The sequence below is a fragment of the Pleurodeles waltl genome, chromosome 9 (genome assembly GCF_031143425.1).
Source record: "Pleurodeles waltl isolate 20211129_DDA chromosome 9, aPleWal1.hap1.20221129, whole genome shotgun sequence".
Classification (NCBI taxonomy): Eukaryota; Metazoa; Chordata; class Amphibia; order Caudata; family Salamandridae; genus Pleurodeles; species Pleurodeles waltl.
Window position 1 is genome coordinate 240,476,313 of NC_090448.1, and position 26,056 is coordinate 240,502,368.

The 26,056-nt window shown below is 43.4% G+C and overlaps 1 protein-coding gene across 1 annotated transcript in view; it reads right to left on the reverse strand.

Moving 5' to 3' along the window:
• ISY1 (ISY1 splicing factor homolog) overlaps positions 1-26,056 on the reverse strand; it is a 195,148-nt gene that overhangs the window by 13,889 nt on the left and 155,203 nt on the right. The window contains exon 9 of the mRNA XM_069206637.1: positions 15,395-15,522. Within this exon, the coding sequence (XP_069062738.1) occupies positions 15,395-15,522 (128 nt within the window). The remainder of the gene's footprint in view (positions 1-15,394; positions 15,523-26,056) is intronic.

Here is a 26,056-nt window from a genome sequence, read left to right on the forward strand (position 1 = left end):
GTAGTGAAGTCGGGGTCGGTTAAAAAAAAAAAAACAATTTGCTGGCAAAATGTAAAACTTTTTTTTTTTTTTTAAATACCACTGATAGTTATCTTTGAAAACTAAGAAGATTGGTGATTTAACAATTATGTGCTCCTCCACGGGCCCCAAACGCAGACTGTTTAGGCCAAAGGCATCAGTTCTATTTCAAATTAAGTTGTTGGCATTTTTTTAATTTGACACCTACTACTAGGGATGGGCGTTTTTTTTAAGCCCATGGGGAAGGCAGCTTCGACTTTTACAGGTACTTACCTGTTTCTTCTCCAAAGTGAAACTGTTGAATATCATGGACAATGGTTTTTCTTTGGTTGACAAAGTTAGGATTACAGTAACACTGCCTTCAAATTGACATTCTTCTTCTCTTCTGTATGGCACCAAGAAGGTCCAGAGAGCAGGCACTTCTACTTAAAAATGTACATTTCCCATAAAACCTTGTTGTGGCTTGATTCTGGGAGATAGTGCTATTTTGCGGCTGCACAGTATGGAGATGTACCTGTTCATGAAAGTATTTGTATTCAAAGTAGAGCTACGACTTTAACCCCTTATGGTTCTGCCTATGCCGCTCTTATAATTATTGAACTGATATACCAAGCATTTTTCAGTAATTTAAGCAAAGTGCATTTCAGCTGCTCTACCATTTCAAAAGAAGATGGTATTGGATATTGCAGTGCGTTGGATAAAAGTGGTTTAAAATATAATAAATTAGGTAGTAGGCTAGCAGGGAATTTCGCTTTTAGGATCAATAAGGAAACAAGACGCAAAACACGTGAATGAACCATCCGCCCAGATACAAAGGCGTCCGGTGACAAAGATTCGCTTGAATTTAATAGGTTGTGTTGAGGGTGAAAGTTGGGGTCGTCAGGATGTGTCATCAAGAAACAAGAGCCTCGAAAGAGGTGCGTAGGTGGTACGGACAGTGCAAACATCTAAAATGTTTAGGCACATTAAAGTGTAATCTCTTCTGGTTATAGGGAGTAAGTATCGTATTTTTCCCTGGAGTCAGAAACTTAGTGAGGAGACCAGAGGAGATGACCGTTAGATTTCATCAAGGTTTACAAAGTCAAATGATAAAGCAGTGGATGAGTGATCCTGGGAATAAACCTGAACTAAGAATTTACTTTGTGCTTTGTCAAACTACCTACTCAACAAATCCCATGAAATAAGCATGCAATCTTATCACCCCAGAATTTGTATATTGAAAGGTGAATCATTCCTTTCCAACAGGAAATGAATTAGTAATTGGAAGAAGTTTTAATGTAGGTAAGGTAAGACTGTTGGGTACACAACTAAAATGAAAAAAAAAAACTATTAAGCATTATATGCAGTAATTGGAACAAGACTTAATTGAAACGGGCTGAATGCTGATCATTTAATTCTATTATGAGTATTTTACTTTCCTCAACTGAAATGCTGTCTTTCATTAGTACATTCCTACAAAAGTTTACAATTACGGACGTGATGTTAAACGTGCTTCTGTGCATGTGAATACTTGAAACAGTATGTTCAGAGTGAAGTCACCATGTGATGAGAACCTCATGCCAGCAGTAGCGCATGGTAGCTCTTCTTAAATGTAGCTTTAAGAAGCCCATCCCCAAATTAGATCTCGCATTGATTCGTATGTGCGTTGTAATAATTTCCTGTTAACAAGGAACACGCTCCTAGTACTTAAAACATTTAGTTGCATCTCCACGCAAAGCAAATACTAACAAGCATTTCTGATGCAATATGTGTCATATTTGCTTGAGTTAGAGCTATTGGTGTTGAAAATGCATAACTGGACCTTCCTTGCCACATACATTGGTCAACCATGCCACATAATTTGGTCCTCTGCCATATAATTCCAGTGTCCCTGCATATAACTGAAGCACTTCCTTTTACCTTCTACCTCTACCTTTAGCAAAAAGTGAAAATATTGCCATTCTTTATTATTCATTTTTATATTATTGTTTTTGGGTCCCCTGAACCTAGTGTGGGGACCCAGAGATGACCTAGATAGAAAGAGCACGTCGCACGGTGAGTTACGGGCAAAAATATTCTGTAAAAGGAATGACCTGCAAAGCATTATGAGGTGAGTTCCTGAGTGCAGCGAATATTGTAGTATCTTGACTGTAATGCTCAGAACAGCCCCTAGAGGATACCATAATGAAAATAGCATTTGTAAGAAACATTGTCGTGTAACCATATAGTCAGCCCCTAGCGAGAATAACAACATGAAAACACAATGACAGAAAGTAATGCAGTGTAACCATATAAGTAGCCCTTACAGGGCGTAGTGCCTTACACATTTTCAGGCCTACTTTAATACTATTACAAACAAGGCCCTTAAAACCCAAACTACTCCCAGCTGCAGTATAAAAGTTCCAGCCATGTGAGAGCTTAAAAAGACATTGAATGGTGGGAGAGGTTATGATTTTGGGGTCACTCCCAACCTAGTGTGGGGACTCAAGATGACCTAGATAGAAAGAGTGCATCATGCTGAACGGTTTAATGATGGTCCCACTGTCCTAAGACCATCACATGGTGAGTTATGAGCAAAAAAGTTTTGTAAAAGAAATGCCCACAAATCATTATGGGGCAAGTTTCCGAATGCAGCAATTATTGTAGCACCTTGATTGTAATGCTCAGAACAGCCCCTAGAGGACACCATTATAAAAATAGCATTTGTAAGAAACATGGATATGTAACCATGTAGTCAGCCCCTAAAGGGCATAACAAAATTTAAATAGAATGGCAGAAAAGAATGCAGTGCAACCACACCCTGGACCCATCCCAATCCGGATTCCGCAGCGACCACAGCACCAAAACTGCCCTCATCGCCACCACCGACGACATCAGAACCATAATGGACAGTGGCGAAACCGCTGCCCTCATCCTCCTGGACCTCTCGTCCGCATCTGCCACCACACCCTACGCTCACGCCTCAGCAATGCTGGTATCCGCGACAGAGCCCTGGATTGGGTCACCTCCTTTTTCAACGGCAGAACCTAGAAAGTACGCCTACCCCATTCCGCTCGGAGGCCACCAAAATCATCTGCGGCGTACCCCAGGGTTCGTCCCTCAGCCCGACCCTCTTCAACTTTTACATGGCCCTGCTCGCTAACATCGCCCGATCCCACAATCTCATCATCTCATACGCCGACGTCACCCAGCTGATCCTCTCCCTCACCAAGGACTCTGCCAAGACCTACCTCCACGAAAGGAATGAAGGCCATCGCCGAATGGATGAAGAGCAGCTGCCTCAAACTCAATTCCGACAAGATGGAAGTCCTCAGCGTCGGCTCCACCCCCTCTACATGGGATGACTCCTGGTGGCCTACCACTCTCAGAACCGCTCTGACTCCCACCGCCTTACACATTATGAGGCTTAGCAAGGCCTACTATAATACCATTACAAACAAGGCCCTTAAAACACAAACTACTCTCAGCAGTAAAACACAACTTTCAGCCACGATAGGGCTTAAAAATACATTCAATGGTGAAAGAGGTTACTATTTTGGGGTCCCTCCCAACCTAGTGTGGTTTTCCAGATATGACCTATACAGAAAGAGTGTTGTGCTGTTTGGTGGTGGTCCCATTGTCATAAGACCACCACATGGTGAGTTAGGGGGAAAAAAAATTATGAAAAAGAAATGCCCTGCATAGCATTATGGGGTTCGAGTTTGTGCTATATGAACCTTTGATATATTAAAAAAAAAAACTCTCCTCCAGCTTGCAGCCTTTGTGCGCAGACACCACAAAGAAACAGTGGCATGCCCAACACAAGGAAGAGGAAGAAACAGCATACAGCCATGCAGCAGGAAGAGGAGAGGCAAAGGAAAAAAGTAGTGCGCCACACTAAAGTATATGGCTGATTGTGCAGTAATCCATGCAACAGGGTCAGTCTTCAAGGCAGTAACAAAGCAGCCTCAAGGCAGGACAAACGTTAAGCTTTTACCTATGAAAGTAAGGGAATTTTGAAAGGCAGGCGGAGAAATCAGAAATTAATTAAAGAGATGGGCGTGGTGCAACCAACAGATGTAGATTACAGCATGTCGGGAGACCGCGCATGGGCGCAGCTTGGTTCAACCTAAAAAACACAGAATGGCCTCTGACCGGACAGGCACTATCTTAGCGTGCTTAGTTTCACTATTAATTGACCTCGAAGCCCTCATGCCATTTATAGCAGTGTATTTTTCACCCTTTAAATGAGCTTCCGGGAATTTCAGAAAAACACTTTCTCTTTAGCTATGGCATATTCAGGCATTTGTTTAAAAATAAAATCACTTTATGTTCCCTTAAAGTTTTCAGTGGAGTTCTTTCACAAAACCTCTTGAATTTTTGTTTTTGTTCCTTCCATTTCTTTACCTCAGAAGAAACAAAATCAGGCCCTTCATGCCATGCACAGGCTCCATTAAAAAGGGTGACAAATAAGAATCCTAATGCATACATATGTATTTAATCTGACTGCTGACCGAAATTCTATACTATGTGAGGCCTATAAACTGTTTAATTAAAACCCTAGGATTGAGAGTTGTAAGAAATTTTATTATTACTGGGGTGGGTGGCTATCTGCCTCAAGGAATAATGACAATCCTAGTTAAGGTGAACTCTCAACGTAACTAAATTATTCTGAGCAAAACCCCTGGTAGCTGGCACAGAGCTGACAGATGCAACCAATAATATAATAATATAATTATGCAGTACCAAAACAGTAATAAAGTAAAAATACAAACCAATAGAAATCCCAAACTAAACTAGAAAAATAGAGTAAAATGTAATTAACAAAATGTCAAAAAATCAATAAGGGGAGCCAGAGATATGAATGTTTAAAGTTTTAAGGGTAAATAGCGTCAAAAATCACAAAGCACCAATAACACTCAATGGCTGTGGATGACCGAGACCTAGGTACAATTTGAGGCTGACAACGGTGAATTACAGGTCGGCTCATCCAATCAGGCTCTTCTACGTCAAAGATTTTACCTTCTAACTCAGTCTTTTAAGTCCCAATGCACAGGAGGAGCACAGCTCTTACACCGCCAGGAAATCAGTGGAGGTTCTTAAAAGACCCACAGGGTTTCAGGCAAAAGCCAACAACAGGATCCAGTCCAAGTCCAGTTGCCACAGGTAAGCTGGGAACTTCCAGGAAAAGGCCTCTTGCAGTTTGTTGCCTTCCTGTAGCCGAAGGGGTCAGCCAACTGACACTTAATGCTCCCGTCTTTGTCCTGGTTACAGGAGGGAGCAGGTCCAGTATATCATGACTCTTCTCAGGTCACAGACAGCAGGCCCAGTCCTCTCCTGATCTTCCTCAGGTCCAAAACGTGTTCGGAAGTGAGTGCCTAGAGATATATCACTTATGCTGGCATGAACTACGGGTGCAGTGACTCCTGGTTTCACCCTAACCAATGGGGTGAAAGTGTCCTCATTCAACCCTACCCCCTTTTTCAATAGTTCCTGTTTGCACTACTTCAAACAGGCCAAAAATGCAATGTGTCTCAGCATTTTCAAGATGGCAAGTCTCCAGCCACACTAAACGGCTGAAAATGTGTGTGAGGAGTGTACTAGGGTAATCCTAGCGTCCTCCCACATCGAACACTAAAATCCTGTTTGGAGCAGGCACATTACCCACAAAAACCCAGACATATTAGTTTGGTAGGACAAAAGCAAGAACTTCAATGACAAGGCAGTGGATGCACAATCTTTTTTTGACATTGTGTTCTCTCCCTTTCAAGTGCCGCCCAAGTGTTATATGTGAACCTAGCAGACCTGTCAAGCTGGATATGAAACTGTAGTGTCAAAAAGGATGTCCACAGCTCACAACCTTCATTTTCTGTGGAGGTCAGATAAGTAATCTCTGCCCATTCAGGTCAGCCAACTATTTGATCCTGGGATACATTTCATACATTTTTTACACATATTCAAGGGTAATCACTGGCTGCAAGAAGTTCAAGAGCCACTGCAAATTAGTATGAGGAACTCCATTCAGGAAAAAGGTAATTTCATGAAAGTTACTTTCTCTTTAATATTTATTAGAAATCAGACTTCTCCACTAAATTGGATTTTTAATAACTATTAAAATGGTTGTTTAATTATTTTCTAGCTGGTCCCATTCCTGAGATACAATATTAGTTTTTTTAAATCTATGCTCTGGTTTTCTACACAGGGCAGCTACGCCAGCCACTGTAAAATATTAATAGCTTTCAGGGCACTGTCAACATAGGGACAAGGTAACATTAGTTTTTCTACATGTCCGAGTTTTAAAAACCATGACTTACTACTATTTTAAACAGATTTGGACTATTAAATGGGTTTATTTTGATGGGCAGCAGTGCATCTTTTACACTGTTACAGTGAGGCCACAGTGGTACTCCAGATGTCATGTTTGCACTGCCACTATAGTGAATGGCACATTAAGCGCTGAAGTCCACTAATGGCATTTAACTTCTAGACCATGGATGCACTGATTACACCTTATACTAGGGAAGTACAGGAAAATGTAATGTGCCAATAAGCAATAAGCCAATTTAACCATGGTAAAAGGTGAAGCCTAGGCATTTTACTACTGGTTAGTAAGGGTCAAAGTGCACAGAGTTCTAAAGCCAGCAAAAATATAGGGTCCAGCAAAAGGCAAACAAATCCAGGATGACCATGTAAAAAGGTAGATTTTCTACACAAGTAAAGTAAGGAAGAACTTCCAAAAACAGGAACATGACGAGCTTCGCCTTTCACCTTTTGACGAAGCTTGCTTGTTCTCTCTGCTCTGCTCCCAAAGTAGAGCAATGTCCAACACTCCATGCGTGTAGTAACAGTCCATCTTTAAAGTCTGCATTCACGGATATTGCTATTTGTCTTTCCCCGTTCTGTTGATATTCAAAGAGGTTGGTAGGTGGAAGGTTTGTGAATCTCACTGGCTTAGAGAGGACAATAATCAAAAAGGAGATGATACAGGCCAACAAATTAGCCCTTTCAAATTATTTCATTATAACCTCCTTTCTAAAATCAAAACCTCAAAATTTAACAGATGTATTTTCCTTCTCCCAAACAGAGGAGCTGTTTAGGAAGTAGAAGCCCACAGGATTCCCCTTCAGAATAATGGGAAAGGGATTGCATAATCAGGGCAGAAAGCTAAGACAGAGCTGCTCAAGACAGGAGAACATGTGCACAAATTGGAAGGCTGATCCATTTCCCATGATCATTCACATCTGTGTTTATAGTCACGATTACTAAACAAAATCTGATCAACGCAGCATAAGTTTCCTATGGCCACTTTCCCATGGTTCTTTCTACAGGATTTTTCAAGCTACTGTATCATGAAGACAGTAGTGTCACACCTCAGTTGAAGGGAACCCTCTTCCCTGCCCACCTTAATTTAGAATTAAATAATGTGACTACTGTACATGCAGTCAGACAAGGCACAAGCTCTGCCTCCTCAAGAGGGGCATCTTAAAATTAATTACCTTCATTGTTTCACATTGCCTGATCCAACCACTATTGAAAACTTCTCTCTAGCGATTGCGATACATTTCTTTATTCACCCATGCCAAAACTCATCTCTACTTCCTTAAAGCTACCACTATAAAGTTCTTGCTACTGTCCCTCATACCTTTGTTCAATACATTATTTCTACTCCTCACATGAACTGAATGGACATCACTCATTTAATCTACACATTCTTACCCTTACTACTTCTCCATACATTATCTCCCAGCTCCCTCTGCTCACAATACATCCATCTCTCCGTATACTCAGACCACCACTGTTCAACAGTGTCAACTTGGTCCTTACACAATACTTGCCACCTCCAGATAATCCATCGACCTATTCTTGCCTCAACAGAATACTTACTTCCCTTTAAAAGAGCATCTACACAGATCTAATTTAGCTCCTTTACGTAAATAAAACCACAGGTGTTGGAAATCGCCCTTTCTGCAGGGTTATCCCCAAACCTTTTGCCTGTCTCCTATTTTACTGACTCTCTTTTTGTTGGTTTTAGGACTCTGGGCACTTTACCACTGCTAAATCAGTGCTAAAGTGCATATGGTCTCACCCCTACAACTTGGTATAATGGGCTTACACCTATTTGGCTTATTTAATTTACCTGTAACTTGATTGTGTAAAGTGGTAAAACGTATTCCCAAGGCCTGTAAATTAAATCCTACTACTGGGCCTGCAGTGCAGATTGCGCCAACCACATAAGTAGCCTTTCAAATCTGTTGTAGGCCTGCCACTGCAGGGCATGCGTGCACAGTTTTATGCCAGATTGACTTGGCAAGCCAAACTACTTGCAAAGGCCTAAACTCCCTTTTTGCTACACCTAAGTCACCCCTAAGGTAGGCCTTAGATAGCCCATTGGGCAGGACGCTGTGTATGAAAAAAGTAGGACATATGTCTTTATGTACCTAGTAGTGATAAACAGCCTATTTAGTTTCTCACTACTGTAAGTGCTGGTTCTCTCATAGGATTGCATTGGAAACGCCCTGACATGTCTCTAAGTGGTATCTTCTGATCTATGAGGAATAGCGTGGGCATGTTTGGAACGGTAGTGAAAAATCCTGCTTATTGGTGTAGGTGGATTTTTTATCATCATTGTAGAAAGGTCACTTTCAGAGAATGGGCATTTCTCTGTGATTATAACTCTAGTGCTTTTGAAGCCTGACTCCAATTCACATCTGGGGCAGAGTGACAGCTCCACTTGGTGCATACTTTCAGGACAGCCGTCACACAGGAAGGGGTGGGTGTGACAGAAGAAGCATCTTCACACTGATAGTCTTTCTGGGCTGGGGAGAGGGAGGGTCGTTCACACCTTGCATAAGAATAGGCTGTGTCCTGCCCTCACATATGGACTGATTATCCCTACTAATGTCTGGAGACAGTGCAGGGTTGAAAGGGTGTTGTGCTTGACTGGAAAGGGCTCTTGCCCCCTGATTGGAGAGCACTTTTGGAACTGGAACTGAAACTCTGTCGGAAGGACTGTTGCAATGTATAAAGGACTCATCTAGACTGCTTCCTTGTTGCCCAGCTGCCTGGGGCCTGGTGGGTGGCACAAAGGAATCACCTAGATTGATTTTCTGCTTGTTGGCCTGCTGCCAGCCTGCTCCCCGACCCGGTTCAGCTAAGAGGACTGTTGTTTTGTAGGAGGACCTGCCATCTGGGCTCCCTGCTTCATTTTGTGCTGGCCTTCTGCACTTCCGTGCCCTCAATTGTTCTCCCAGGAAGTCCAGAGCGTGGTTGCTGCTGGTTTTGCTCCTGGTCTCTACAATTATAGCGTCTGGGGAGAGCTTCACTGTCCACTACTTTGAAACACGATGTGGGGGGAAGCACTGTGTGGATTCACTTCATTGCTTTGCTTCTCCCTAGCGCATGGCAAGCGCTTGGCACTACACTTTGATCCAACAAATAGTGTGTAGTAAGCGTTTCATCTTCCGAGGATTTGCAGTCCCTGCTACGTGGCAGCTTGGAAGGCCACGGATCCCCCTTCAACACAAGGGTCCTGGGGCAGCTGCGGCCACCCTTCAAGTCAGGAGGAAGGAATATCCCCAGAGCCGGGCAGTTGAGAAAACCACACCAGCCCTGCCTGACGTCCTGGGCCGGCACCAGCTGAGGAAGCGCTGTAGATCGAATGCGCCCATTGCCAGGCACCACTAGACTCCACTTATCCCTCGAGTAAGGAGGTCGCCACAGCCTTCTCTGATCCCGGACTCATCGCACCAGTCTTTAGTCTGGTGCCTTGGGCCAGGGTGGGCTAAGAGAAGTGTCAAGACTCTCCGCTCTCGTGCCTGAGAGGTCCGCTATTATCGTTATCGCTACCGAGACCCCATCCGCCAGTAGGAGGTGGCTGGGGTTCCTGCTGGAACCTGCAGTATTCCGCAAAGTAGACACGCAGAGGATCTAGCGCTCGGGGAGTGAGCCGTCTGGGCCCAGCAGGAATTATTACGGGCCACCCACCTGGACTTTAGGGTGGCTCATGCAGTATCCATCACACGGGCCCTCAATAGAGACCCCATCCGCTATCATGAAATGAGCCCTACCCCAGTCGAAGTTACCATAAGTTTTGTAAGAGACACGCAAGAAATCCTGCGGCTTACCATGCATTGGTGCATTCTTCTCACAGGGGATTCATAATTACCATGTTCCTGCAATAGAAGCGCAAGGGCGATGTATCTACGAATGTAGATGGTTCTATCCTATATGGTTAGAGGGTTACTCTACCAATCCCTGAGAATTAGGGGTGCTGCTTCTAGACAGGGACATGGTACTCCCCCAAAGTGTTGACTCAGGTGTTTGTTCATAATTTCCGTGCATTTCTTGTGACAGGCAGCAATTCTTGTGTCTAACTACTGCATTTTAGTGCCCTTAGTATTCCCTCTGATTGTGATTTATGTCCCTGTTGGGTGTTGTGTTACCCAGAGTAATAAGTACCAATTCGGTGATGAGATGCTATGCATAGTACTTCCAGATATGTTGTTTTGGCCTGATGATGTATACAATATAGAAAGGTATTTTTATATAATCTTGTGTGGTTTCTCTTTTTTGGTATATTTATTGGGTCACTGGTGTGTGGGTGTATTGTGCAAACGTTTACACATGACCTCTGGTAATAAGCCTGGCTGCTCTGTGCCAAGCTACTGGGGGTCAGCACAGGTTACCTTTGGTGTGTAAATTACCCACCCTGACTAGAGTTGAGGTTTCTTCCTGGCTTAGGTGCATACCCTAGCCAACCAGAACCCCCATTTCTAATAACAGGATACATAACCTTGGAGACTACATTCAACCACTATTTCCTCATTGTCCTTTCTGTAAAATAAATGAAACAGAACAAACCATCGCAACCCATACCCAATAATATAAATAAACTCTGGCCCACTCAGGCACTGTTGTAAGCACTGAATTAGTAAAACAATCACAAATCCAATCCCTTAATCCAGAAATTAATGATATTCTGTGCGTAAAAACACACATATTCCTTTCCTACTTCTTCTAATTACAAAGTTTTCCATGCCTGGTACATGCAGTGATTTGACCAACTCAAAGCAAACTTACGTTACAACGGTCCCAGAAGATCTCTTACAAATGTACGTTTTGAAAAGGATAGCATAAATGTGTAAAAAGTTCTACAAATGACAACGTGTGGTGCTATGCAGGGATTCCCATTGTCTCCAATTTTGTTTTCCATTGCATTAGAGCCTTTTGCATGCAGATTAAGAAAATACAATGCAAACTTTGCTATTAGCTTTGATGACCAGCAATTACTCATATCATTTTATGTAGATAAGATGGTTGTCTATACTGGTGATTGGAAAGGCAACGTGTTTCCTATTATTATAGAATATACAAAAATAGTATACAAAGTTTTGCATACCCCTCAGTCCCAAATATACATTGGAACAAGTCCCTTCTTTTTTCAATTACTCATAAACTACCCCTTGACTATCCAATTGAGTGGAATACAGACTATCTTAATTATCTTGGAGTATGGTACAATCAGGGTCCCGATGCAATCATCAAAGAAAACTATGGTGTTGCACTTACCAGTCTCAAGACCCAGATAATGAGTTGGTCCAATCTTCCTCTCTTCTTGGCAGGTAGGACAGCGCTGATGAAGATGCTTATCCCCCTCTTCTCTCTGTTTAATATCCTACTGCCCAGACACTTTTATGTACTAAGACCTTTACTGATTAAGCTTGCTTGGGGAGGCCATCATAGTTGGCTTAAATGGGAAATTCCACCTCGCCATTTGATGAGGGTGGCTTTCAAGTACTGGATCTGGAAATATATCTGCCCCAATTGTCACACCATTTAGATATTTAGGGAGATAGGGTATCACTAACTCCTCTTAAAGTCATGTTCTATCAAAGAAATAGCAAACAGAAGATCTGAAATTGACAAAGTCAGCCACTTAATATAGGCATGGGGAAAATTACCAAATGTTACCTCAACATGTGAAGAGAATACATTGCAACTGCTGTACAAAGCTGAACTGGTCAAATTCTGTAATATATTCCCAGAGGGTACATTTATTCAGCTACAAGACATGGCTAGTGCTGATGACCATACCCCACTTGGGCCACTTCCTTATTACAGACTGTGCGCTGCTTACGGAGCCACCTTTACTTCATTTTCACTGAGACCCCCTTATTTCAATACATTAACACTCCTCACTGCTAAACCCCCTAAGGATCTTACTACATGCTTATGTAACTTAATGCTGACTGAAGCAACAATAATTAACTTAAAGGGATAGATGAAATTGAGAATTAGATAATGCATTATCTGAAGCGGTCTGGGTTTACTGTTGTTCACAAACTAGTACCCTGTCACCAAATGGCAGGCTTCATATTATAAACTTTTATTCTCCACGGAATTTATCACTACCTACTCAGTCTGATGAAAAGTTACCTTAGCCAATATGCTTTATGACATCATAGGGAGAGGCAACAATGAACAATACAAGCACTCTTTCGTAATGTTCATTCAAAGAACCCAATAATTCAGTAAACGTTCCAAATGCTTTAATCTTTGGAGAATGATTCTTTATTCATATCAAATTCGTGATCACAAGACAAGAGCCAATGTGTTTCACTCCCACATCATCAAGAGCTTCTTCAGGGCTAGAAAGTATGGACCTTAAGTACATTCAGTAGGTGAGTTTGAACTGGATTTCATCACTGGGTCTTAAGTTTATGTATAGTTACAATACTATCCCACAGAACATTTTGTGGACTCCTCTTCTTGCCAGTACAGCTAGCCTCACAAAATAATTTAAGGAAGCACTTTTTGCATCAACGACCTGGTCTTGATGCACTATGGTTTCATGAGCAACTCTGACTGAACCTTGGATTACTATTCCATAGGATCATGTACTACACTGCTACTGTGTTCCCAAAATCAACAAATACTGAAAAAACAATTACTGAGGTGATAAAGAAAATGATAAACTATCACATTACACCAGATCCTAGAGCTCGTCTACTAGGATTTGTCAAACATGCTTCAGCAGGTGTGAAGAAGTTCATTGCCCTAGCACTGCTGCTTGCACAAAGAAAGGTTGCTATGCACTTGGGATGTGGCCACATACCCAACCGAAATAAATGGGTTAAAGATCTCATATACTAACAAAGATGACCTTGAAATATATCCAGATTTTCTACTCCCTTCTTCGAGCTTCAGAGACATTTGTGATCCACTACTCAGTCAAATTGTTGATTCAGAGTTGAGTAATGTATAAATGCAATAAATGAGTGATGCAGCTTCTCATCCTGAAAGGTCATCAGCATTAAATTCAGGCAATTAGATTTGTGTAATGTATATACATGATACTGCATGATACTACTGAATTTACCACTGACACAATTTCTGCTGTTGTCCTCTGTTGTTTCCGCTCCCTTTTGTACCTCGTTCATTATAAGTGTGGTAATGTATTCCTACGCTATAAAGAGCATAATGTGCGTATGTTAATGATGTATTTTATTAAAATGTAATAAAATAATAATTTAAAAAACTGTCATGCACAACCCTAAATGCTTAATTGGACAGTGCAGAAGAGTACAAATGTGTTTATTATTTTACTGATTGATTTTTTATCGTGATCAATGGTACCAAAGCCTACCTGAAGATCCAAGAAGAACAAGGCACTGATAAAGAAGTCATATGCCTCCTCGCCCCATTACTCTAAAGCAGTTACAAAGACTGATTATGCAGCTCTACAAAGACAGAAGCCCATTTAAAACTGGTTTGAAATGCATCAAACTCAATGTCGATGTTACAGGATAAATACTGTAAGATGATTTAAAAAGCAGACCTGAAGACACACTCGGCAAAATGAAAAACATACATGGGCCCAAATAATTTACCATGGAACAAAAATGTGAATCTCTTTCACAACAAGCACACAAAGAAAGATGTCTTTTGATGAAAACAAGTGCAAACATTCAGGAGGTAGGCAATACTAATTTTGGCTGGGTCGACTTAATGACAAAGAGGCAGCAGATGACCTTCTCCAAATGTTACGTCCGTTGCACTAGAGAAATAAATGCAAGCCCTATCCTGACCCAGATGTGGATTGTCTATTAGGGAATATACCAGACAGCATAATATTTCTTTATGAAGAGTACAGACTTATGAGCAATAAGAACAGAACAACAACAGCATATGTGAAAAAGCCATGAAACCTATGGCAAGGACACGTAAGCACATGGCCAAGCAGTCAAAACTTAGGTAGCCCTAAATTTAGATTAAAAGGAAATCCCCCAAGCTTAGCTTGTGGAATAGCAACCACAGCTGCAGAATGACTCTGATAGACAATTCAAACGATAACCATCAATTGTTCTAAAACGTCTTTATAGGTTTAGTTTATGAACAGTTCAGGGACCACACATGCTTCAAAATCAGACTACTTGAGTCATTCCACTTGAAGTGCCCTCACTGCACATCAACCCAAATACATAAACGAGAAGAGGAGAAGAATATAAAGGAGGAAATGCAAAACAAAGTGTTCTTCCTCCTATATCCAGTGTGGTATGAAAACACTTAGAGCACAACATCCAGTCCACATAAAGAGCTTTGCATACACAATAGGCAAGACTGTCAAAAGTGTCTAAATAAGCAACAAATACAGACACAAAGCTGAAAAGACTGTCTTGCTCCTAAGACTTATGCAGGAAAAACCGGAGCTTGGCTGGATATTTCTTGGGTCACTAGGTCCTAATGCAGTCTTTTTCCTAATGGGGCTAACTACAACTCTCCAGATGTTTGGCAATACTGTCAGATTCAAGTAGCAAAGGCAGAGAGAGCTATAGCAAGAGGGAAATGTTTTAATTATGACCATAGCAAACACTTTCTGTAGAAATCACAACGACATATCTTTTTGTAGGGTAACAAACTCAAAATGTGACAACCATGGGTTAGACCTGTCCTAATGAGGTCCTGTTATCAGTCAGATTTAAGTATAAATGATGGACTTGGTTGGAAGATTGGCAGATACAGACTTGTTTTAACTCTAGCCTTTCAATGTCTGATCAGATCTCACTGACCATTTCCAGAAATAGATTGCAAGCTTTGTCAAATAACTCCAAATTGTCTAGAAAATGCCTTGCTACGTGAGAAAGGTGAAAGCACTGACACACAACAGTACCAACAACAACAATAAACACTTAAAAATCTAAGGCACCTGAAAAGCTGCTGATGCAATAAGAACTAAAGGTTTTACCACATGACAGAAGGAGAAGCCAACAAACAACTGCTGGAATATAGATGGCTGAACTAGGCAAAATGATTTTCTGAAATGTGTGTACTTAGTGTATGCGCCAAAGAATACATCACTCCAATACAGCAATGGGTAAATTAGTCAAAAAAAATTCTTGCTCTCAACTTTCTCAAATACCTCATCATCGTGTACTGCATAAATGTTCACTTCCTCCTCTTCTTCTTCAACTTCAGCTTCAGCTTTGTCACCTCTTGCAAGCTTAGCCTCTTTCTCAGCTTTCCATTTTTCCAGTGCTTCAGCAATAACTGAGTTGGAAGAAATGCAATGTATGTCACAATAAGGATACAGCACAGTTTAAGGAAAAATTAGAAACACACCTGGTGCAAGATAATGGCATTTTCAAGAAATGCTTAACAGTTACAAGAAACATGCACAAAGTAAGGTTAAAAGCGGTTGTATGAAATCAGTTTAAAATTGGTGCGCACAGGAGTAATTAATACATCAATTTTTGCAGATAGCAATATAGTCCAATGTAATATCAGTTCACAGGCCTCTGCTACAGCATCACAGTTGCCCATTCCAAAGAAAGACCGGCAGACAGTGAGTCGATGAGGGTAAAATGAAGTAATTCAGAATCAAATAGTTAAACCACAATAGTTTATACAGTTTCTAGCAGTACTGTTACTACAGTTCTGTTCTTTTGAAATATTTTGGAAGACCGGCATCCATTAGTTTTTCTCTCTGTAAGTAAAAAATGTTGCAATCAAGTACCCGAAAGATTTGTGCATATAATGGCATACTATCCCAATAGTTTCGGAGGAACATACAAAATGTACTCATCATGGTGTCCTTTCCTAGCAATCTTAGGTTCAATTTATATGTATTTGGCCCTTGGGAATCTCAAATATTCCTCCTTTTCAGCAATCCATTCAATAAGCCAAATACACGAATGTAATACTGGTTCAACCATCATATGATATGTTGGTGTTCCTTCCAGAGGAGTCTCCCCACCCTCTCTAATCGGAATCACTACATCTCCTCTTATCGGCCTTCTAGTTGCTTTCAAAAATGTTACGATTATCAAGACAATCAATGAAATTAATCTGATTCAGTATAAGTGAAACACAACCTCCTTTTTTGTCTGATTTACTAATTTCTCAGAAATACAATAATCAAGAACCAAGCGTCTCTTTGCCAAACTTCAACTGATCACAGCACGACTTTCACACCAACTGACCAATAGCCGCGCATACTCTATTACATCACAACTCACTCTTTGCAGCGGTTCACCCCCCTTTACAATTTTCCGCTGTTTCAACAGCTAAGAATACAAATGTTCTTTAAAGTTTGTCTGCTTCTTTTAAAGAAATAAATAAGTTATTTCTCAATCTATTGGAACACGGCTTTTAAGAACCTTCAGATTTTTTAATTCACTATTTATTCAAGTGAGTTCTCGGCCTGCGGGAAGTCACCCAATTAGGGATGAGTCACCTTTGTGCATCAGGGTCCCCAATTACCAATTTCTGTTAGTACAGTCACACAAAGATTTAATATTTCCCTATTATGGTGTAATTTTGATGACATCTCATGACTTACACTTCTCTTGGCAGACAATTCTCTATATGCCTTATTGATCTATCCCGGGATCTTGGACTACTTCTTAGTCAGATAACCTCTTTACTTACTCAACACAGTATTACAGACTCATAAAAAAGAAACATCAACCCTATTAATACTCACACTTGTCAAACTCATTCACCGGTTCTGCAACTGCAACTTTGACTGCCTCATCAACCACACCTTGTCCGCTACTGCTATCTGGCTCTGAGCATCTGTGTACTTTATTTTATTTCTTCTTAACCCCTAACGCCTTTTCAATATTTGCAGCTTTTTTTTGTTTTTTTTTTCCTAGCACTGAACAGTCCCTCTGCTACCAATAAACTGCTGGGTGCACATATATTAAAGAAGCACCATCTCAATTTTAAATTAACTACTTTTCTCTGCTACCACTTACTCCTCATTATCTGGACCCTAAGTATGGATCTTTCTGTGAGGTGGATGTTAGGTATTAATAAGCTGCAACAAAAACATTTCAAACTTATAGTTAAAGTCTATATTTTAGGATCAACGAAGAGAATTTTGGAGAATTTTAATATATTATAGAATCTTTAATAATCAATAAAGTTTCACAGAAACACAAATAAATTGTGTCCTGAATCTGTCCCTACTCTGTCTGTCTCTGTCTTACAGAATCAAAGAATACTTGTAAAAGCCAATTCTCATTGTCAGTTCAGTCGGTGACTATTTCGCAAGTAGGTTAAAAAGTATTCACTCTTCTCATGTCTATCAGTTCCAAGTGCTTACCGCTATTATACTACAACACTTTATCGAATCCTCTCTGTCTCAGTACAATGCTTAAGTCTATTCTGCAGCGGCATAAACAACTATCCCATTCCCAGATGACCCAAGAGCCACACTGAGGTGGTGGTAATCGATAACGGCGTCTTCTACAGTTTGCTTCAGCTCTCTGCAGTTAGCTCTTCTAAGTCTCTCTACTGTTCTGGTCTTTGGGGCATCTCAACTCAATCTCCTCCTCAACTACAACTTCTTTCCCTCAGAAACCTTTTTATACATTTTTGATTGGTATGATTATTAACAGTTTTAAACATTTTCTTGAGATTTTGCAGATTCATACAATGATTGTCTTGACAAATGGTAGGGTTTGGATACATCCCATACATATTTTGCTTCTTCAAGAACAATATTGCATACATAAGTATCATTTTTAATTTTCATTCCCATCATTCTCATAATGTTAAGTAATTCATACAAAGTAAATTGGTTACTCTGCTATGCATGTCAGCATATTCCAAAGCAGGTTAGTAGGTGGAAAAGGATATAGTTAGTACTAGTTCCATTATTTTAGGACTACGTTGTGTATCATATTATAAGTTAAATAAGACATATAAAGGAAACACCTAAATACAGGAATCTGCCTGCCTAGCAAGTCTGTGATTCAAGCTGCAAATGGGTTTTGTAAAGTTCAGAGTATGCCTTTAAAGCAGTGAAAGCAATGGCAGCTTTTGGCCTAACAACTCTCTCACTTGTTAGTATTTCCTATTCGATTTTAATTTTCTTTTGGGAGCCTTATCATTGTTTAAGGCTGCATCCTATTGAACACTGTTAAACATGCTGTTTAGTAATGGATTATATTTGATTGTGACTGCTTAGATCCTATAATGGGTATGCATTGTGTAATATGTTACATAACTTGTGTTCTGATCTGCTTGGGGTGCACATTTGTACACTGTTCGTGGCATGAATTTTTGCTGCCTACTTTTAGGTAAATAAAAAAAAAACGGGGTTTTGTGTGCAGTGCAAATGCACCAAACTGACACTCTACCATGCAACTGCCTTCTGCATCCTCTGTCTTTAATCTCTTTCAACAGGATGGCTGGGCAACCATAAAAAGGATAGGGTTTGGTGAGGTGAACGGCAGGAGAACTGGAAAAAGGGTCTAGGAGGCACTACATGATCAAATTATAATGATTGGTTTAGACAGCCCTACTGTCCCTGAGTCGGATATAGGTATTTTTCAACAGCAAATTAAACCTTTCTGATAAAGAACAACGGTAAGGAACTTCAGTCAGGAAGAAAGCAATAAACTAGGACTAGACAGAACAGCAATGAAGAAACTGCAAATGTAGCCTCATGACCTCAGCAAGAACGGTGAAACTATCCAACAGAAAAAGCTCAAACCTCCCACCTGCTTGGCCACAATGGTGAAGAGAGGAACAAGAAAGGTGACGCTGAGGGATTCTGGACTGGAGCCATGGAAATTGAAAGTTGTAGAATACTCTCAATATACAAAAACATTAAATAAAGAGTGAAATAAAAACCTCTCCACCCTGGTAGGGCTGCAACACAGAATATGAACATGAACTGTAAAACAGTGCAATAGAGGGCAAAACGTAAAAACAAAAAAAACAAAAAGATGCATGGCTAGTGTCCATGACTCCACTTTACAGCTAAAACTGAAGACTCACACGTGGAACTAAAAATAGAGGATGCTGCTAGCCTCAAAGACAACATATGCTTAAGGAAGTGACTTGTTAACACAATGTCTCAGAAATCTCTAACAGAGTAAAAATATGATTGGAAAATGTGAGTCAGTCGCTGAAAGATGTGTCAAACAAAAAAACACCAGCCTAAGTTCTCCAGGTGTGGGTCTTTTGAGGGAGACTGGTAAACTCCAACCAAGCATTCCTGACAATGCTTCTCACTGCATTGTTCATTTGGACATAGGACGCTCAGAGTTGGACGAGACCAGTAGTAGCTGGATAAAACGATAAAACACATCCTTAAAAAAACGTGTCAGGTATCTTTCTGGAGAGCAGCAACATGGCTTGGATAAATGAGCAGTACCACATCACGGCTTCTGTAACTTCTGAAGTAAGAAGAGCTTTTGTAGAAATCCCTGCTAATTTCTTTTAGTGAAACAAGAGTGTGGTGAGAAGTCACCAGTCAATTTCATGCAAGACTTTTTTTAAAAAATTTTTTAATAACTGTTTTTATTGAGTTTAGAAAACATAACCAACAAAAACATTACAGTGCAGTGCGCATCAGTACAAAAGATTACAGAGTGTTCTTTTTTTCATCACATTCCTATAGGACAGATTAAGCACACAGTCTGGAATAAGAATTTATAACACCCACTGCAGCAGAAATTACACTCCATCCACCCACCCAAGAAGGATCTACTTGAGACCAAGTCTTACATATCTTAAGAATCGCGTAGACGCAACCTCACCACAGTTTGTCGTCGCTCTTCCAATCAAAACAGGGGGCACTTAATCAGTCATCCTCATCCGTACTCCCCTCTGTACTAATCTCTTCCACACCAGTGAACCTATCGAGTAATGTCCCCCCCATCCAATCACGTCCGTAAGTGCCCCCTTCCCCTCTCCGTGTCATGCGGATATATTGTTCTTCAGCAGCACCCAATTCCATCAAATCTTGGATCCAGCAAGGGATGGATGGGCACTGGGCACTCATCCAACCAATGGCCACCCTGCGTTTGGCCAACACCAAAGCCACTTGTGTGCGTTTGTATGGGATATTCCTGCCCCACAGCCTCCTCATCACTCCTAGAAGGCATGTCACAGGCGCCACTTCTAGCCCCAATCCAGTTACCTGCTCTACTCTACCAACTAACTCCCGCCAGTAACGGTGCACCATCTACAGGACCAGGCCAAGTGTAGAAAGGAAGCATCTAACAGGCCACATCTAGGACAACCCGCCTCCCTTGCTGCATCAATCTTATTGAGACGGTCAGGTGTGATGTATGTTCTGTGCACAAAGTTGAAGTGTAATAATTTGAACCTGTTGTTACAGGACACCGTACGCACCAGCGGTAAGGCCATTGCCCGATCCTCATCCTCCATAGGTTCTCCGAATTCACGCTCCCGTGCCCTGCGCGCAACACTCTTAGGACCCGGTTGATCCGCCTGAAGGGCTTTATAAAACCAAGTGAGCACCCCAATTATCACTTGGTCACCCCAATTAAATAATAATCCATTCAGCACCGACGGTGCCTGAGGGGCCAGCAGAAACCCACACCAGATCTCCCTAGCCACACTCTCCATTTTGGCATATTGGAAGATCTGTCCTGAGCCCAATCCAAACGTATCCCGAGCGTCCGGGAATGAGATAAACTCTCCATCGAGGTATAAGTCTCCCACCACTTCACATCCTCCCAGCCTCCAGCCTTCCATTGACATTAAGGTATCCATATCCCTAAAGGGGGCTAAGTTCCAAATCTTTAATTCTCTATCAAACGGGGCACGTCGGAGAACTTTCTTGACAGCATGCTCCCATATCCAGGCAGTCTTTTTGACCAGATATGTTACGTCTGACTCAGACCGGCTGCCTGACAGCAGATTCGCCAGCGTCTTCTCACCCAACAGTCTTACAAACAGTCTTTTCTCCCAGTTGTCCTACTCAGTCATCCACTTCGCAGCATGCTGTAGGTGCACCACATAATATCATCATCTAATGCTAGGGATTGCCAATCCTCCCTCTTCCATGTCCCTCTGCAGCGCCGACAATGCCACCCTACTAGGCCGCCCAGCCCACACTAACAAAATCAACAAGCTATGTAGTCGATTAAAAAGTCGAGCAGACAGTAGGAACAGTGAGTCCTGAACCAGATGGTAAAAACACCATCTTGGCTACAGCCGCCCTCCCCATTACCGAGAGAGGTAGCCTATTCCAAAACAGTACTGAACGCTTAAGGCTGGACACCACTCGTTCCACATTATACTTTTCATGAGCTGCCGCAGTGTGAGTTACCAAAATATTGAAAGCTTTCAAGCTCCCATCAGAGCACCACCACCTCTCCTGGGGGGCATCACAGAGAGAACCCAACAGGAACAGGAGTGACTTCTTCCTATTCACTTGAAGGCCCGACACAGCCCCAAAAGCCTCCAACAGCTGCAACAATGCAGGCACCGGACCACTGGGCTCACGAAGATACACCAGTGCATCATCCGCATATAAAGAGACAGTATATGTGTGGTCTGTCCCACCCGGATACCCCAAGGTTGAAGCTCCTCTCGGATCCAGATCGCCAATGGCTCCACAGCCAATGCAAAGAGAAGCGGTGAGAGCGGACAGCCATGCCAATCCCCCACGATTCTGAGAGCTCTCCTCCCACTCGAACACGCGCAAAGCGTGCAGTATATAGCAAGTTCACCCCCCAGGTCACTAGTGCTAGTTCTTCTTCCCCACCCAGAGTTTCATGCAGCACATGTGCCAAGCGACATAAATTATAAGTCGTGCTATGACCCGGAATAAAACCACATTGATCATCATGCACCAACCTCTGAATCACTCCTCGAAGCCTAGTGGCCAATATTTTGCAAAGGATCTTCACATCAATATTCAACATAGAAAGCGGGCGATAAGAGGAGGGATCACCAGGATCCCCCCAGGTTTAAGCATCAAACAGACAATGCCTTTGCGCATGGTTTCAGACAGGATGCCACGCTGTCGCGCCTCTTCAAACACCGCCAACAATTTCTCCTGCAGGAGAAGGGGAAATGCTTGATATAGCTCAATCGGTCACCTGTCACCCCCCGGCGACCTAGATTTCATCATTGCCTCCAACGCCTCACTCACTTCCTCAACTGTTATTGTATTCTCTACAACCTCCCTTCACTCAGGTTCCAAGCGCGGAAGCTGCATGAGCTGATGAAACCCCTCCAACTCATCATCTGGGATTACCGAACCAGCCCTTGATACTCGCTGCAGATGGTCCACCAATACCTGAAGTATATCCTTGCGCTTGGTAATCATCTCATCTTTGGCATTCCTAATATACAATATGGGGGGTGGGGGGTGGGGGGGGGGATTCTCCACTTCTCTTTTTTCAGGATCCATGCCAATAATTTGCCTCATTTGTCCCCCTCGCTATGGAAACGCTGTCTATATGCTCTAAGTGTTACCTTGCTTAACGTGTCCCAACAGTTGTTCACCATCTTGTACAGCCGGAGCTGTTCCCTCTCAGTCTCCTGTGTAATTAGTGTCTGATGCTGCAAAGCCGCCAACTTGTCCTCCCACTCAGTAAGTTCTTGTTCCATTTGTTTATGCACCCCACATGCGGTACCAATGCAAGCACCTCTCACAACCGCCTTAAGTGCCTCCCATTCCGTACCTCTAGAATACGTAGTGGACCAGTTCAGGTCCAAATAGTCTTTGACATCTACCGCCACCTTATCATGACATCCAGCATCTTCCAAAAATCCTGCAGGCATCCTCCAACTACGTATTACCCCAGTATTATTGGGTCCCCACCTCAACTGCATCAACACAGGTGTATGATAAGATAGAAACCTCCCCAAATGACTAACGTCCAGAATCTGTGAGGAGTTCAGGGCACCCAAGAGAAACTGATCCAGCCGACTATGGCCCTCATTCTGACCTTGGCGGTCGGCGGAGAGGCGGCGGTCGGACCGCGAACAGACCGGCGGTATTAAAAATGGCATTCTGACCGCGGCGGTCCCCGCCGCGACTGACCGCCACTTCCCCACTCCGACAGCCACGGCGGTCATGACCGACGGGCTGGAGTCTGCGCACTCCGGTCCGGCGGTCGACCCAAGACCGCCAACGCTATCATGACCCTGCTTACCGCCGCGGTTTCTTGCGTTCGGGAACCGCCATGCGAACCATGGCGGTAGGCACTATCGGGGCCAGGGAATTCCTTCCCTGGCACTGATAGGGGTCTCCCCCACCCCCCACTGCCCCCCCGAGTCCTCCCCCCACACCCTCCACCCCCCCTGCCACCCCCCAGAGGTGGTACGAACCCCCTCCCCACCCCCACCCCGACATGCACATACATGCACCCCGACATGCACACACCCCCAACATGCACATATACACACCCCCTACACACACACACATACACAACGGGGACACATACCCGCACACATACATGCCGACATGCGCACCCGCCGAACTACACACATTGCCCATAGGCACAGCAGCAATCCCCGCCCGCATGCACGCACTCACACACCCCCTCTACACACTCACACGCACACCCCCATGCACGCACACATCACACAACACCCCCCCACCCCCTCCCCTCACGGACGATCAACTTACCTTGTGCGTTGGTCCTCCGGGAGGCGACGGGAGCCATAGGGACGTGACCGCCAACAGAAGACCGCCACACAGAAATGTGGGTCGTAATTCTGGGGACGGTGTTCTGCTGGCGTGGCGGTGGAGGTTGACCAGTCTCCACTTTCCCGCCGACCGCCAGTGTGGCTGCTGGCGGTATTCCGGCGGAACGCTCCCAGCGGTCGGAATACGCGCAGCAGCATACCGCCGCGGTCGGCGGTCTTTACCGCGGCGGTAACTCGGCGGTCTTGCGAAAAGACCGCCAAGGTCAGAATGAGGGCCAATGTGTGTTATGCATCTTAGAATGACAGGTGTACTCCCTGCCCTCCGGATGTAGTACCCTCCATGCATCCCACAGCCCTAAATTGAGCATTACCTCCTCAAGAGATCACCTCATCAGTGGTTTGGTCCCCAATCTAGAAAGGAGACGATCCTTCTCGCCTTCCAAGATACAGATATAATCGCCCGCCCATATGAGAGAAGCATCTACCCCTTCACCTATAATCTCAGGTATACCATCATAAAAGGAGTGATCATCCACATTAGGCGCATAAATATTCTGTATAATAAGGATCTCTCCGTCTAAAGTGCCTTGAACAAGCACATATCTCCCCGCAAAATCTACCTCACTGTATACATGAGTGAAGGGCGACCCCAGGGATGATCCATATCCTCCCGCGTAAGAGGAGAAGGACGAGGAGAACATCTGACCCCGACATTTCTTTACTAGCTTTTGAGTTTCCTCCTCAGTCATATGCGTTTCCTGGAGACAGGCAATAGGAACCTTATGACACTTCAAAAAGGAATGCACCCTGTACCGTGTAGTGTAATTCTTCAGCCCCCTGACATTCCATGTCAGTATCTTAATCTGTCAACCCATACCAAAACATTATCACCTTCCGTCCCACTTGCCCTCCATCCCTCTCCGCCCCACCAGAGAGATAATGCAGGGTGAGCGCCCATTCCATCTCCTGCACACACACATGCACTGCTATTGTAAACTGCAAACATTTGAAAACCTGACTAACCAACCTCCCCATTACCCACCCCGGATGAACAGTAAATCAAACACATCAAACCATGCTGTAGATCCAAGTGTGTGATTGCTGCCAGGGCAACAGACTAATCCCCACCTTTCCAGCTACTAGGTGCTATCACAATTGTGGAGTAACCACCCCCCATCCCGACCACAGTATTCATGTATTCAAGTACCTACCAATGGGAATCAGTAAACGGTCCCCCCCCCAATTGTACAACATATATGCAAATTAAAATCTAATAGTGTCCCCCCCTCAATTCAGCACCACCCAACATGCATTCCTGGCATCTCCCGCGGGGGCCCAGAACCCCCATCAATAGAGCACGGCAACGGCCGTCCGATACGAGCAAGAGGGTCAAGTGTCCAGAGGGAACATCTCCGCACCCTGATCCATCGTTCCCACCAATCCATCAGCCAGAGCAGGAGTTACCACAGCCATTGTACCATCATGCTGAATCTCAACTATAGTGGCGGCAGCAATGTCCACCCCCTGGTCTGGGATGCACTCCAGCTGTCTCTCCCTGCGAATTCTCCAATCCGGGCTAGCCGCCCATGAAGGACGATGAACGATGAAGCGTCAAACTGGTCCTCTCCGGCCTACCTGGAGCAACTTTGTCCCACATCCCCAGCCATCTCCAAACCTCCTCCGGTCGATCGAAAAAGTGGGATTTCCCCCCCGGATATCACCTTCAGGCATGCCGGGTACAGCAACATGTATCCGACATTCATGGCACAGAGCTTGGCTTTCACCTCCATAAACCCCTTTCTAGAGGTCTAAACCTTGTTCGTATAGTCAGGATAAATGGAGATTTTACAGTTCACAAAGACTGCTCTGTCAGACTCACGAGCTCTCTGCAGAATACAGTCCCTGTCCTTATAATTCAGTAGTAGGGCAACAATAGCCCTCAGGGGCACCCCAGGACGAGGAGGCGCCAGCAGGGCCCTGTGAGCTCGCTCCACTACGAACACCCTGGACAATGCACCCGGCTGCAACATGTCCTTAATCCAACTCTCCATGAAGCCTTCCATCATGGCTCCCTCCGCACATTCCGGGAACCCCAGCAAGCGGTTATTGTTCCGGCGGGACTGCCCTCTGCATCCTCCAATCTGGCTTCCAACCT